Genomic DNA, 16,373 nt, shown 5'->3' with positions numbered 1-16,373 from the left:
TTTTAACGAAATTATCATTTACACCCTGTAAATGATAATTTCATTAAATATATCCCAGAATTCCTTGTTTCTGTATTCTGGGGCAAGAAGTGCCGATTCGGTAGTCCATAAATCTCTCAAGCAAATGACAAATCTATAGTTATCCACGGCGAACATTGTGAAAGAAATTAACAATTTAGCTTCGTTTGGAGTACTCTTTACAACAGAATCCAACAGTAATCATCATCAATCATCAATAGCCTCTAAAAATCCACAGTTGGACGAAAGGCCTCTCCCTACAGAGGGCTTGCCCATAATCACCATGCTGCGCAAACAGGTTCACAGATGGTAGTAGTAGCACAGAGGACGCTGCTACCTGTGCTTCATTATATTCCCTTACTTGCCCCTGTACCGCACCCGCGGGTAGAGGGGTGGCAACCACAATATTCTGTCTGCCGTCACCACACTTAGGCAAACACAAGTTATTTAATTAATAAAACCCAATTTTATAGCTTTTATAGTTAATTTTATTTTATACCATATTTTCATACAATGAAAAAGCTATACTAAATTATATCTTCCCTAAAAATTTATAAAAGTTAATGGTGCAATTATGCCATAGCAATAACAAACAATCCTTACAAAACAACCCTATGTAGCGATAGCACTAGATTCGGATGGTAAAGATCAAGAAATCACAAGTACACTATAGCAGAACTCTATAGGGCATAGTTTGAGATTGTCCAACTCACATGAAATAAATTACGATTTGTATGGATTAGAAAGAGCACCATCTAGTTACAAAGTGGGAAAGTATTGCCACTAGATGGAGCGCTTTTGATTCCATACAAATAAATCAGAAATTCTCACAATGGGCATTCTGAAATTGTTATGGTTTAAAATATCCCAATAAAATATGTTGTCATAAAAGTAGCAATTATTAATGAATGCTGGTATTGAAGATTTTAAATGATTACTTATTTTTTAAATTTAGGATTTCTTGATCAATGTCTTCCGTTTAGAACTTTCAGTTAAGGTCCAACTTAAATTACCTAAATAGCATCTGAACTTATTTAAAAGGCAAATAGGTATTTAAAAGCCTACCAGTATTCTACAATTTTTCCCAATACAACCAGATAAGAAATGCTTTAATTTGTACATAGTACAGTAAATTGTAACCACTAACAAAAGCATTGCAAAATAAATACAAAAAAGAACATTAGCAATAATACCTAAGGAAGTGTAAAGGTATATAAGGTAAACTTAGAATTAAAATATGCCCATTCTCACCTTTAAATATTGCTTAAACATAAGATAAACAAAATCAGACTTTTTTTTAAATAAAAAAACAGTTTGAACACCTCTAAAAAAGCAGTTTTAGTGTACAATATTTTTTTTTTTTTTTTACAAAATTTATATTCTATCAATAAGTTAAGTAACATTCAATTTTTATGGAAATATATTTTCATTTAACACAGACATTCTGTAATTAGATATTCGTTACCGAATCTTTGCACAATCAACAATCACAAAATATCTTTCAATTTTAATCCAAAAATTCAAATCCCAAAAAATTATTATCCATGGATGTACCTATGTAGCAGTCATGCCTAATCATCTAATCCCTGCCAGTTAACAGAAGAGTTACTATTTTGTATAAAATTAAAGTAATTTTTTTTTTATTTATGTAAATATTTTGATCGGTTTACCGTTATGATCAATTAAACCAGATCATGGCATAAGTGTCTTAGAGTAACAAGATATTTTTGGGGCAACCGCTAAAACTATTATGAAATTTAACAATGAATCACAGCATTACATCAGCTTATTATTTGAATTAATTACACATTCCAATACTACAAATGGCTGAATAAGATTACAAAAATAGATATGTAATAATCAGTGGTGTCCACTACTAACAAACAAATAAGGCACTCTGTTTATTTTCACACTACACACACAAATAAGTTTTAATGCATACTAAAAATAGCAAATCCAGTTTGACTAACACCATTGTTATGGCATGACCATTTACTCTCTGGCAATGCAGAAAATAGTATTCTAAACATGTGTTTATTTTTTCTTCAATGGAGACATAAACATTTAATACCAACAAAACTACAGAAAGCAAATTTACTAAATTATGAAACTACATGAGTTTTTTTGCTGTAATTACGAGAACAGAATATCAGTTATGAATTTAATTTCAATACAAAATTGTGTACCTGAAGAAACACTGATTCTGATTGGTAAATATGTATTTAGATTTTACAAATTTTTCCAGAAGCTGACACATATAAAAAATACTTTATAACAAATTACTAACTCTCATATCCAATTTTAACATAGAGTTGCCTTTCTACCTACACTGCCTAAACCTTTATGCACACAACTGTATAAAAATTTACAATGAAAAGCATTAAAATGTTCCAGTTATATTTTAGAATGCCATTTAGTACTGACATCTAATATTTGTTCAGGCTGTATAGTCTCCTCAAAGAAAATTTTATAGAAAGTTCTTTTTAAAAAGAGTACTTAAATATTTTTATTATCTTATGATTTTGAATGCAGATAAGGAGACTTGTAATTGAATTGTGAAATATATATTAAAATTGCATCACATGCAAAACTTTCAATATGTATCTCATTCTAATAGCCAGAGTACATTTCCTCTGCTATCCAAACCTTCAATATATCTTTGGATAGTAGATGTAGACTCAAATGTGTACCAGTTCAAGAATATAAATATTTATATTATGTATTGAAAACATTATCAGTAGCAAATTTTAAAAGCGGACTATTAAAATGGCTATGAGCCATTTAGATTATTTATCAGCAATTTATTCATCTTTCTTATCCCCACCAGCTACTGTAACCTTCTTCTGCAACCGACTGTGTTCTTCTGCGAGTCTATCATATTCCTTGTTAAGGCTCTCTGCTTGGGATTTTACAGCCTCCTTGTCCTTCTTCTCTCTAGCTAACTCTTTTTCTAGAAGTTCTATCTTACCCTCCAATTCATCACGGTCCTTCTTGGCCAGCTCGTCGCCAGCTCCTTGTTTTTCCAGCAACGATCTGGCAGCAACGGTAGCACTCTGCGCTTGACGGAAATTCGCTTCAGATTGAGCGTAGAGGTTGGCTAACTCGCAAATCATCTGAATCAGACGACGAATGACAACGAGCAGAAATAGAGCGATTCCAGAGATATAGAAGTTCCTTTGAGCACGGAACAAACGCATGTTACCTTGCATTTCGGCGTCCAAATGCTGATGATCGGTCGATTCGATACTCGAATACTTCTGCATCTCACGGATCGCGTCCAGGAGGCATAATACCAGCACAGCTATCAGCACCACGAAGTAAATCGACGCCTGAGCACTTACATAAGCGAGAAACTTCGATTTGAAGAACTTGTTCCATCTAGAAGGGCTTGCGATCGGCAAAGTTAACAATAGCACGAAAGCTATTTCCGCGTACAAAAATGTCGCAATAATTGTCCACTGGAGACTCATTGTTGGTCTTTAGTTCTACTTATGGGTGAACCGATCTACCGAGCACAATACTTTATAGTTTCTGATGAAAACAACAACTTATATACGAACTTCGAGAATATCGGTGACTCACGGCCGTGGATCAAAGTCAAATTTTTCAATGTTTGACATGACGTGTACTTTATCTCTTTTGCTTGTCTATGGAATTTTGGTACTTGGCGCCAAACAGACAGACTTAAATATTATATGCAATCGAACAGTAATAGGGAATACCGTATTTTACAAATACTTCTGTTACTACGAGTAACTAAATAGCTAAGGAATGTCTGCAATTTCTCAGATTTACTTTTGTGAGGATCATTTAGTTTTTAAAACGAACAGTCTATTCAAATATTTTTTCAAATGACTCTCCGGTTGCCTATTTAAAAATAAGAGAGAGAATGTTCGTAAAATGAACCAATTATAATATTAAATCAACATAATATAAAACTAAAAAATAATCGTATAATATCTGAGATTTACTACCAAAAAACACGGAGACGCGAAACGTCATCTGTGTGTACGATTAATACGTGACACCTTTCTTTCCACGGTTACTTTCCTTTTGTCTAACTAAAAGTATAAAAGGATAGAATGAAAGGTAATGAAAGTATTAAATTTTAATAATCCTCAAAAAAAAAAATGTTGCAGACATTTCTTCGCTATTTCTTCTTGCCAAGTTCTTCCATTTCTTTCTTATTAGGTGAAAAATTAAATCATATTTTATTTCGAGTAAGTAATAACATAATATATGATTTTTGATCCATTTCCTTTATTTAGAATATTGAATAGCATCTGTTCACTCGATGGCTTTATTTACACACAGATGACGTCACGCGGTTTGATGAGATATTTTTAATAAACGGGCTTTATTAAAAATATATTTTTAAAGTATTTACGTAGTTAAATTAGTAGTAGTAGGTAAATGAAACTAAGTAACTGTAAACTCGTATACAACATCATTTTGATGGTTAAAGACGGACACACGGTCTTATAACTTTTGTTTCCGCGCCTTAAGTTGTTCAAGGTAAAAGTTTTTCGCGATTATCTCGCTTTCTACAACGTTTATTTATCATAAATTGGCGACAAATGTTTAAACTTTTTTTATACGCCCAACCGTTTTTAAAATATTCCTCTATAAATGATTACCTACTGTGTGTAATTATTGACTCATTAGATGAAATACTTTAACTAATAATAAAACAAGTTAAAAAAAGAAAAAGAAAAAAGTAAATGAAGTGCTAGTAAAAGCTGAAAAGGAAAAAATATCTAATAATATCTATCGACCTTGCTCACGATATTACCGCCATGTGGAATGTTGAGTCGACCGTTATTGTTCCGACCGTCGTTTCAAACAATGGTCTTCTCGCAAAAAGCTTCGACCAACATCTTAAGAAGCTTTCGCTTGGTTGTTGGATCAAGGGTCGGATACAGAAGGCAGTAGTCCTTGAAACGGCGCGTATTGTGAGGAGATTCCTCACTCTGGAGCCCTGACCGCCAGTTGCTTGGCCATTCAAAAGCCTCGCAAGTGGATGTTTTTTTTAATATAAATTTTTAATAGTGTTTTTTATTTCATTTTTAAGCATTGTTAAGAATTAAAAAAATAAAATGAAAAAGAATAAATGATAGAAAACCAGTTAATAAATTGTAATTTAGCTGTTATATATTTCTTAGTTAAGAATATTTATATGCACTATCATCAATACAAACTGAAAAGAAGTCCGGCAGGGTGATTACGTATTATGGAGTGTAGAGGTAAGGAGAGTCATCTGTGTATATGAAAAAGTGTCGTCAAAATGTATTAAATTAGGATGGCGCCACATTTGCATCAGGGTAACTCTTAAAAGAAGCGCCAAATATAAATATTGATAGAGTAGGCTTGAAAAATAAACAAGGAAGTATGGAGATACAAGGAAGTAAGGTTATATTTACCACAATATTTTGTACAACGTAAGTTGTTGAAATTCTCAATAATTAACTACTTTAGTCGATAATGACATTAAATTTTTTAACTCGGCATACTTCAATTCATCTACGATTGCTACATTCATACCATACCCTGTGCATCCACCAGCGCAATTGTGGAGGATTTTTGAACTGTTATTTAGCGCAACAACTGGACACTTTTTCAACTTTTCTCTCATATAAGATGACTCTCCTTACCTCTACCCTCCATATTACGTATCTCGCGACAGGCTTGCGAGTTGTGACAGGGGTAAATCTTGCAATCACTGCTGTCAAACGTCACTTTTCCATACGATAAATAAACAAAAGTGACTTTTGACAGAAGTGATTGCAAGATTTACGCCGGTCGCAAGCCTGTCGCAAGATATGTATTACGTAATCACCCTACGAGACACCCACCCACACACCCATTACGAAGCGGAGAGCATTTAAAATAATACAATTTATTGTTCTGGAATTGTTCTTTAAATGAAATACATCATCATCAGGCCACGGGTCTCCTCTACAGGGCACGGGTTCCCTCTCAGAATGAGAAGGGTTAAGGCCGTAGCCTACCACACTGGCCAAGTACGGATTGGTAGACTTCACATGCCGTTGAGAACATTATGGAGAACTCCCAGGCATGCCGGTTTCCACAGGATGTTTTCCTTCACCGTTTAGAGCAAGTGATATTTAAATTGCCTAAATTAAAATGCATATAACTCCGAAAAGTCAGCGGTGCTGGGGCTCAGTCTGTCTAAACGAAAGGACAGCGAAGCTTTACCCACTACATTATCATCGCTTCAAATTGCATACAAGTGTTTATGAATTATGGTATGATAGGGCAAAAGAATTGTCGAAGTTATGACTGCTGTCTGTAGGTCTGCTTATTAAATTTCTTAATTTCCTCATCTTTTTTTTTTACCTAGTCAAAAGTTTTTTTAACTATGAAATTAAAATAATTCAAGTCCGACCAGTCATATATATTATATGCTAGAAGCTAGAAGGCATTGTCTTTGCTAGACAAACGAGATTGTTTTTGCACCAGTGTAGTATCATTTGTGTGCCCGGTTTATTCTGTAAAATTTTTGAACTTTGTTTTGACAGCTGACAACTGTGAAGTTTAGCTTTCGTCCGTCAGCGACTGACGTCATCTATGACCATCTTTTTCCAAATAAAGTGGTACATTTACAAAATAGAAAAACCAGAATCTTCAATTAAAACCAATTGAATTGTCCCATAATATTAGTAGCATAACATGGCAGATCCAAAATACGAAAATCTTCCAGGCATAGTATGTGATTTGTGCGTAGACAATGAAATGTTATTGATTTTTGTCGTCTTTTTAGTGGTACCAAAAATATGAGTATTTTTAGGCGTATGACCAACCCGATGTTTACGAAACCGGCGATCTACCCGAGGTGGACCAGCAGGAGCCTTACGAGGATGAAGAAAATGAGTACATCGAGCAGTTGCATCTTTCTGTGAAGGATTCATTCAACAAGTTCAAAGGCAAATTCCTGACAGGAAATGTTGATTTTTCGGATCGACTAAGCAGGAAAACTCGCATAGGGTACAGGTGAGAGGAGCTATAAGTTTTTAACTCTCTTTTAATCAGGGATTAGTTCAACTTCAAATCATTCAGTCCTAAAAACTTGGTATTACATTTTTCTTATTTTTATTATCATCATTTCAAACGATGGACACATCAATGTCCAGGTACTTGTTTGATGCCTTTCTTATCTGTCCACCTGGCAATAGTGGGTTACGTTTTGACTGATTCTGATCCCTGGCACACAACTCAACTCTTCAGAGTTATGTGTGCCTTTAATTTATGTAATTAAATATCACTTACTTTAACTGTTAGGGGAAACATGTCTGGGAGTTCTCCGTTATGTTCTTAGAGGTATGAAGTCTACTAATTTGCACTCTACAGCATGGTGGGCTACAAAAATTCCTGAATTCTTCTCATTCTGAGAGGACCTGTGCTCTGTACTGGTTTGTGTGAAGAAACCAGCATGCCTGAAAGTTCTCCATTACATACTCAAAGGTGTGTAAAGTCTGTACTTGGCCAGTGTAGTTCTGCAGACTAAAGCATTCTCATTCTGCGAGACATCCATACCCTATAGTGAGCCTGCATTGGTTCAATAATGATGATGATATGGATAAAGTTTGTTGATATTCATTTGGATATTAACTGAATTTAACAATTTTTAACAGAGCTGGTGAATGGGAGCTTGCAGCAAAAGGAGAACCTGAGTCATCTATTGAGCGCTACAACAGACTCCGGTGTGAGTTTTCTGAACTGCTGGAACAGGTTACGGAACAGCAGAACAAAGCTACAGAGAGTGAAAAGGTAACCTTTGAAATGCAGTATGAAATATTTATTTGATAGGAAAATGTATGAGCTATGACCCCAGTTTACTTATATGTAAGTAATCATATCATGTTTACCAATCCACCAGGTATTGTGCCACTTATGACTAGCTCTCTGCAACTCTCGCTTTTGTTTGTCCACCTGTTGGGGTGGTTTACCTATTTTACTTTTTCCAATGCAGCATTGCCACTCCTTGGGACATCAACATATAGAGACCCTGAAACTATGTGCATAAGAACAGTATTTTTAGTCATGCATAACATTATCTAAAATTTTATATTATTTTGTTTTTCCATAGAGTAATATAATATTATGAGATAATATCACATGCAAGGTTGAATGCTGTTGGGGTCCCAAAGAGCTGTTTTTGAAACCCCATACTGTAATCTACCCACCACAGCAAAGTTGTAGTGAGACTCTATTTTGCTTATAGTTTCAAATTGAAATGTCATATAAAATAAAAATCCCTATTTTACCCCCCTGAGGGGATGAATTTTCAGTGATTACAAATTAAGAAACATGATAATGATTTCAGCAAAACATCTATCAGGGGGACAGAATATATAGAACTAAAACTATTCAATTAACTTTATTTTCATAGGATGAACATTCCAAACTAGCGGTACAAATTAATACAACCAAAAAACTTCTAGAAGAACTGAAACTTGAAGAAGGCGAACATATTGATCCAAAAGCTGAAAAATTAAAGTAAGAAGCTTCTTTTTAAATTTTAACTTGATAATGTGTGGTATCTTGGTGCTAGTTTCCACCCTACCGACAAAGACATGCTGCTAAGCTATTTAACATTCAGGTACCATACTTGCGTAAAGCAAATTGCACCGCAACTTAGAGATTGTGCAATTGCAGTCCCCTTGAAGTGAATTTCAATGTGAAGTCACAAAGTGTTGGACAACTGATGAAATATCCTCCCAATAATACTACCTAAACTGTACTAAATAGTACATTAACATTGAGATGATAAATACATAGAGCAATTAAATGGTATATAACAAATCTCACACACTGGCTGTTGAGACTGTCAGGTGTGCTGCTGCTTTATTGTTTATTACTGCGATTGTCATTCCAAAACTAACAAGATAAACTTTACCTAAATATTACCTACTAAAACCCTCAAAGAATAAAAATAAAAATCTCACAAACTCTCTTCTTCTTAGTCGTGACCTCTTGGCTAAGGCTGACCAACTATGTGATAAGTGAAGCTGGCACTTATCAAGGCTTGCCAGACAATCTTCAACCCTTCTGAAGGTCTCCAGGATATTTTCGCATTTACAAATGCTGTCGATCCAACGGGTCGGTACTCTTCGTCTGCATCTCTTTCTCTCCACGCGGGCCATAATAATTCGTTCTAACCATTCTAACCACATGAGGGCTGCCTTTGAGAACATAAACTAGAGAGATGGATCTAAAACTCAATGTACTATCTATTATAATTTATACTCCTTGACTGCAAATTCATATGGTGACCTAAATTGTAGTAAAACCGAATAAAAAAAAACTTACATTTAGATAGGTTCGTCTATGACTTCGAATTGAATATTTTTTAATTGTTTTTTGATAATATATACAACATGTAACCGAATTACTGTTGAAGAGGTGCATAAGTATATTTCATAAGGATGATTCCTTATCACCCTGTAATAATATTAAATCAAAAGAAGCAAATTTATTTTTCCATACAAACTAATTATAAACATTCTAAGTGTTTACTTATGACAACCCTATTGAAGATGAAAGACCGACACGCGCATAGTACCTACGCTACGCGACACGTACCTAATAAAGTGGCAGCAGTCACCTGATTTTCATTTTCCATGGGCTGTATCTGATTTCTTTTAGTAAAAGCTATGGCAGTGGTTTACTCAAACACTACTAGCGTTTCGGTTTCACAGTCTCAGAGAGAGTAATTAATATACTTCTAAAGCATCCGAAGTCATATTTCGGTTTTCATTTACACATTGTTCATATCAGATAAACATTGTATATTTATTTATTTGCTATCTACAGAGAATACCTAAGTATGAATGGCAAGAAGAAACAAGGGGAGGTAGTCACGGCTCGACTCAAGTTGAAGCCGGAAGTGAACCTAGCGCAGACGGCAAGGATAGCTCAGCTGGAACATAGGTAAAGATGGACATACCATAAACATCACCCTCAACTTTTTAACGTCCCACTGTGGGCACAAGCCTCCCCATCGGGAGAAGGTTTTAGAGCACAGACCCACCACGCTACTTCAATGGCTGTTGGCGGGCTTTGACGATTTTTACCACATGTGATAATCACCGGAACCAACGGGTTCACAGCCTCTCCCAATTGCGTAACTCTGGACTGGTCTGAGATTTTTTAAATACAAAAACTTAATAAGTTTTGGCCCGACTTGAGGAGCGAATCCAGGAATCTGATCGCAAGGTCGCCTACTGGGTCCATTTATGAATCCAAAACATCCAGGAACTCTTTTAAAAAAAAAAACACAAAAAGCTTCACCAAAATCAGTTTATGAGTTCAGTGTAATACATAACGTGCAGAAGAATTATATTTACAAATAAGCAGGCGTTACTTTGCGGTATTCCATGATATATTATGAAAATTAAGCTAAATTTGGTACACTCCGCGAAAAGCAGGAAAATCCGAATGGTCTAAGTTGTAATTTCTACAATCTTTACACTCCACACCACACAGATCTTCGGCAATTTACCCCATACGCACGTTTCGCTCCGACACCAGAGCATCCTCAAAAGTCAACATCTTAAGTAACAATTATAGCAAATTGAGCTTAATTTTCATAATGTAGTTGAAAATATAGCACTTTTTTCTAGATTACATAAATTGGAACAAGCGGCTGGCGTTAGAGACGAAGAAGCATTTCGTAGACTGCAAACTGCCACTGGAGAGGTATATCCACAAATGTATATTATTTTATAATTGAAAAAAAAAACATGGCACTGACTCATTGGTGTTAAACGTAAATATTTTTTTTTAAATATGTCCTGTCCTGAGTATCTCGCGTTCTTATCAAATAAAATTTCATCCCCCGTTCAACCCCTTTTGGGGGTGAAATTTTTTAAACCCTGTAACCTATAATCTACCATTTTATTTTGTGCCAAAAATATTAATAATTTTCACCAACTTGAAAAATGTCGCACTTGTATACAAAATTTCAAACCCTATTTCATCCCCTACGACGTAATATTAAAAAACAGCGTTAAATCCCCAAAAATTGGTCTATCGATTTCAAAAAGATTTTTCAAATCCGGCTGCTAGTTTAGCACGATAAAACAAACAAACAAAAAAACTCTAGCTTTGTCATTAGTTTATATGTATTTGTCTACAACAGGTAACACTGTGCGGCGCGGCGTCGTCGCTGGCGAACCAAGCGACACTATTACGCCCCGCGGAATTGGCCGCCGCCGAAGCGAGGGTAACCTCGTTGCTCACCAACGTGGAGGCTTTGAAGGCTGCAGTAAAACCTGCGGAACCCGAAGTTGAAGAAAAGGTACGTAGCCTGAATTTTTTTTTAAGTTGTACGTACGTAATCTTTTTAACTTGAGACCAGCTGTTCTCCGCGGCGAAATGTTATTTTACTCATATACGTTAACTTCCGTCCCGTGCGTCTTTTTATTCTTTTTTTTCATTTTCTCCAGAACTATGCGTAAAAAAAAATTTCATCGTGTTTTTTAGACTAGAATGTTGAAGGGCGAGGTTATCTGCATAAGATTGTCTAGATATAAAACGTCTTATTGTTGTAAGGATTCATATTCTATGCCCTACAATGACAACCTTTTAATTATTCAAAGAAAAATGTCATGTTTTATTTTATAGTGATAATAATAATGGGCGGGATCGCAGGATCTATGTCATGTCAAAAATATGTCAAAAACATCGTTAATAAACAGAGCAACACATCTCTGCAGGGCTAGCACAGGCAGGGGACAAAAATTAAATCCCCTGACAGGGGATATAATTAACGTGTCCACCTGCTAACAGGCTGCTTCAGGGAACAGGAGAACTTTAACCCCGTTATATAGTGTTCTTTGTTTTTGTAAGCATTGTTAAGAATTTAAAAAAAAAAAAACAATAAATGATTACTTTACTTTATTACATTACTAATATTATAAATGTCAATGTAAGTTTGTTTGTTACGCTTTCACGGAAAAACTACTTAACCGATCCTCATGAAACTTTGTACACATATTCTTGGATTTGTTACAAGTAATATAGGATACTTTTTATCCCGACATTAAGCTCGGTTCCTTTGGGAGAGGGGATGAAAGTGTTAGACGATTTTACACCATAACTCCGACAAATTATAACCGATTTAAATAATTATTTTTTTACTATAGAGGTTATAATATGTGTTTCATTTTGCCCTAACTTTGTGTAAATCTGATGAATGTGGTTGGAGAACAGAACTCCTCAGCGGACAGCAGCAAGCCTCTCATAAAGGCTTAGCGATAGTGAATACTTTAAATTTTAGAACTACAACTAAATTGAATGCTACATCAAAAACAAAATCAAACGCAGACGAAGTTGCGGGCAATAGCTAGTAGAATATAAATAATTGATGAATTTCTTAGTGACCAAATTTAATCGCTCATTATAATATAACCCCGTTTATTATTACACATATATTGTTTGGATATTATTTCCACTTGTGCGCCAGTGCTCTGAGAGTTGATAAAGCTGTGGGGGAAGATGCATTTTTATCCTTTCCCCGGAGATATAATTGTCACCTGGCCATGCTTGACACGTCCTGCAACGTGCCACCTAGTGTCCAAAATCCTGAGGCGTAGGTCTTAAGTCTCACGCGCCTGTAATAACATCTGCAGCTGCTTGGAGGCATTAAATAAAATAAATAAAAAGCCTTTTATTCTACTAACATAATTATACTCGTAAATTTCTCTGTTGAATGTTGAGTCTACCGTTATTGTTCCGATCGTCGTTTCAGTCAATGGTCTTCTTGCGAAAAGCTTCGACCAACATCTTAAGAAGCTTTCGCTTGGTTGTTGGATCAAGGGTCGGATACAGAAAGCAGTAGTCCTTGAAACGGCGCGTATTGTGAGGAGGTTCCTCACTCTGGAGCCCTGACTGCCGGTTGCTTGGGCATTCAAAAGCCCCGCAAGCGGAGGGTGGATGTTTTTTTTTTTATAAATTTTTAATAGTGTTTTTTATTTTATTTAAGCATTGTAAAGAATTTCAAGAAAAAAATTAAAAAGAATTGTTATAACAATATGAGTTATTATACAACATTATTTATTAATTTATATTAGCTTGGAGGCATTATATCTATTAATTCCGTAAAGTATCTTATTTTTGCAGAATTTAATTGTTTTGATGATATAAATTGCAAATTGTATTTAAAAAAAATATTTCCCGCGCAAACGCTCGCCGGGTGTCATGGCCGTACTCGTGACGTCATAGGCAAATTAGAGCTTAAGGAAGTCCCTGTTCCATTGCTAAAGATGATTGATTTTTGTATTATTGAGTATTGATAACAAAAAACTTAGAAACTGATAGTATGAAATCACGAACTACTTGATATACGCAGAGATTTTCGAAATTCAAGAATTTTACGAGTACAAAATAATGTTTATATGGAAGTGACGTCGTAAGCTTTAATTTGGCGTTTCAACTGTCATGGCGGATCGCAAGATTTTTGAGTTTTATTTATTGAAAATAAATATCCATCTCACTTAGAATTTAAATGAAAATACGTTTTGTGTAATACATTAATCATATATAATTACATAAATTCAATATTTTAGCTATTCTTTGTTAATTTTATCATGCCTATTGTACCTGCCCCCAAACTACGAGTACCCTAGACGGTCGGCTATATGAACGGCCTTTAAACTTGGAGCCCTGGGCGCCTTTTACCTATTCATCACCGGCCCAAGGCGGCGGCGGTTTGCTAGAGGCGGATTGCTAAAGCACTATTCACTCTTACCTTATTATTGCAGGTGAAGGAGTTATACAAACTACTAATACAAATAGATGGCGTTTCGCATTCCGAAATATTGGAGAGGATGGAGGCGTTAGAAGCTCTGCACAACCAAGGTAAATGAAGTCTTCACGTGTCACCAAACAAAACTCAAAATTCAAATAAATTCAAAATTCATTTATTTCCTTAGCTTTAGCTTGGGTTTCCTCGCAGATTTTCCCTACGAACCGATAGTAAAGTCAATTAAAGCAGACGGACTTTACGTTTAAAAAGTTCCTAAAAACTGAAATAAGTACATGAATTTTGAATTTGCTAAGTTCGTGTCTCTTATTATACTTGAGACCCAGGTTTCCTTTTTACTTAACCACCTATTATTTTTACAGCTAGCAACTTCGGCAAGTCCTTAACGGAGTTGGAAACGCTACAGAGCACCATAGCGAGTGGAGTTCAAAACAACAAAGAACTACTTCAAGGGGTCCAAGAGGTGTTTGCGCACAACATAGACAGCTTACAGAGGGAAATAAAGAAATTAGACGAGCGAATCTCCAAATTAGCTACAGCGTGATGCACAGATAATATTAGGCGCGCTTAAATTTTTTATCTGTAGACTCAGGGTTGCTATGTAAAAAAAATATATAAACACTATTTGGTATTAATTTTGTTGTACAAATCCTAGACCCGATTGTCTTATTAACGATATCTTTACTAATATTATAAATGCAAAACTTTTTGTATTTGTCTTTCCTTGGCGTTCTAACTAAGCAACAAAACAACTCGATTTTTATTTTATTCATTGGCATAGAGTGGAAGATAGCACAGTTTTTTATCACATGAAAACAAATGGTTTTGTATCAATCGTGGGCAACAGCTAGTCGGATATTAAAATGTTAACTGTCCAAAAAAATTTGTGTACGTCGCCACAAATACCGTCACCAATAGTGGGTGGGGTATGTTAAGATTCGAAATTAGGGATCTGAACGAAAATAAATTGATTGTAAAGTCAACATCTGAGGATGCCCCGGTTACAGAGCGAAACGTGCGTAGATTACCGTACATTGCCGAAGATCTGTTTGGTGTTGAGTAAGATTGATGAAATTATAAATTACATAAAGATTCTCCTGCTTCTCGCGGAATATAGCAAATTAAGCTCAATTTTCATTGTATATCATGGAATTCTGCAAAGTAACGCCTGCTTCTATCCAACATTAAAGTATACTTTATGTATCTCGGTTACGTACTGAACTATTGAGTTTAAATTAACAAACATTCCACTAGGAGCGCTGTCCGTAAAGTTCGAGGGATCTTAAACCTTGAACCAGTGATAAGGTCTATTTTACTTTGTACGTTCATACTAACTATCCTTTGTATCGCAACCGTGCATTCTTATACGTTGGGGTCTTAGCACAGGTGTCTGTCCAAGTCACTTTTACTACATCAGCTGAAAATATTAGTTTTAGTTAAAACAAAATTAGTACCAAATAAACACTTGCTTAATATAAATGCATGAAATGAAACTATTATAGAAAATAATCGTATGTATATAATAAAAATAATAGGTATTTGCATTTTTGTATTGGAAACCAGTGCTTTTGACACCAGTCGAGACAGGAATTAGGATGACCTTGTGGCCTGGTCTACTTCTACCGCTGTCGTAAGAGGCATATTGTGTAGGCAATTTGCAATCTATGTAATTGGCAATTAATATCGTTACTACAATATTTTATTCGAACCTATAACGTTTGAAGTCTTAAACAAAAATATTCATAAGACACCATTTAAAATTATCTTGACAAACTCTCCAGAGTACGCCTTGATGATTGGATAGTCGCAAGAATGTGTTTAATTAACTTTCCTCGTGTAAAAGTGCTATTATTGCCTTACCTTTGAATATTGCATTTTTAATATTCATCCGCGGTCATTACCAAACTGATAATGATCAGGAAACAAAAATATATTCATTGCGTTTCTTACACAACGGAACATATAACATACAACACACAACACACAAAAACTTGCTTTTGTTTGAATGTTGACGACGGAACGGATGGGAATCTATTTTCATTTCAATCGCGCTTTATAATTATTTTGAATCGTCGAATTACGGTATCGCACACCCAAAAGTGTTAACCTATCTAATTCAATACTTTCAGATCGAATATTTAATCCAGATATGTAAAAATTAGTTCGAATAACGAATCCACGGATCTAAATTGCATATTAGATCAATCTGTCGATATGCACCATATCTTCGATTGTCGATACATTATTAATATTGGGATTTATCTCATTACTAATAACAACAATCTTCATATATAACTCATACATTTAAGTGCCCTAGTGTCGAATATACTGTATAAACGATAACTAGGTTTTAGGTAGACTGCTTAATTAATTTATTGAATAAATAAAGCAATTATATAGCTAACTTCGTTTTATTCAAGTACCTACCGAACTGATCATTTTAAAAAATTGCTGCTGCTTTTGTAGACTAGCTTACTCCACAATTTGTGCTGTCAACACTCCAATGCTGGAATAAAGGGCTTCTGCCAATGAAATGGTATGAACATAACTACCATGCTGGTTGTGGTAA

The 16,373-nt window shown here is 35.1% G+C and overlaps 2 protein-coding genes across 2 annotated transcripts; one reads left to right on the top strand and one right to left on the bottom strand.

Moving 5' to 3' along the window:
• Positions 1–483: 483 nt before the first annotated feature.
• On the bottom strand, positions 484–3,628 carry LOC120628690 (B-cell receptor-associated protein 31). The gene has a single exon (XM_039897251.1). The coding sequence runs from the start codon at positions 3,486–3,488 to the stop codon at positions 2,820–2,822; it is 669 nt and encodes a 222-aa protein (XP_039753185.1). The 5' UTR covers positions 3,489–3,628; the 3' UTR covers positions 484–2,819.
• Positions 3,629–6,579: 2,951 nt separating this feature from the next.
• LOC120628892 (dynactin subunit 2) lies at positions 6,580–14,852 on the top strand. The gene is made up of 9 exons (XM_039897555.1): positions 6,580–6,744; positions 6,827–7,029; positions 7,671–7,806; positions 8,429–8,535; positions 9,853–9,969; positions 10,662–10,737; positions 11,180–11,338; positions 13,803–13,899; positions 14,167–14,852. Exons 1-9 carry the CDS (start codon positions 6,709–6,711, stop codon positions 14,346–14,348), a joined length of 1,113 nt encoding a protein of 370 aa, XP_039753489.1. The 5' UTR covers positions 6,580–6,708; the 3' UTR covers positions 14,349–14,852.
• The last annotated feature ends 1,521 nt before the right edge of the window (positions 14,853–16,373 follow it).

The sequence above is a fragment of the Pararge aegeria genome, chromosome 13 (genome assembly GCF_905163445.1).
Source record: "Pararge aegeria chromosome 13, ilParAegt1.1, whole genome shotgun sequence".
Lineage (NCBI taxonomy): Eukaryota > Metazoa > Arthropoda > Insecta > Lepidoptera > Nymphalidae > Pararge > Pararge aegeria.
This window is presented reverse-complemented; position numbering and strand designations above follow the sequence as displayed.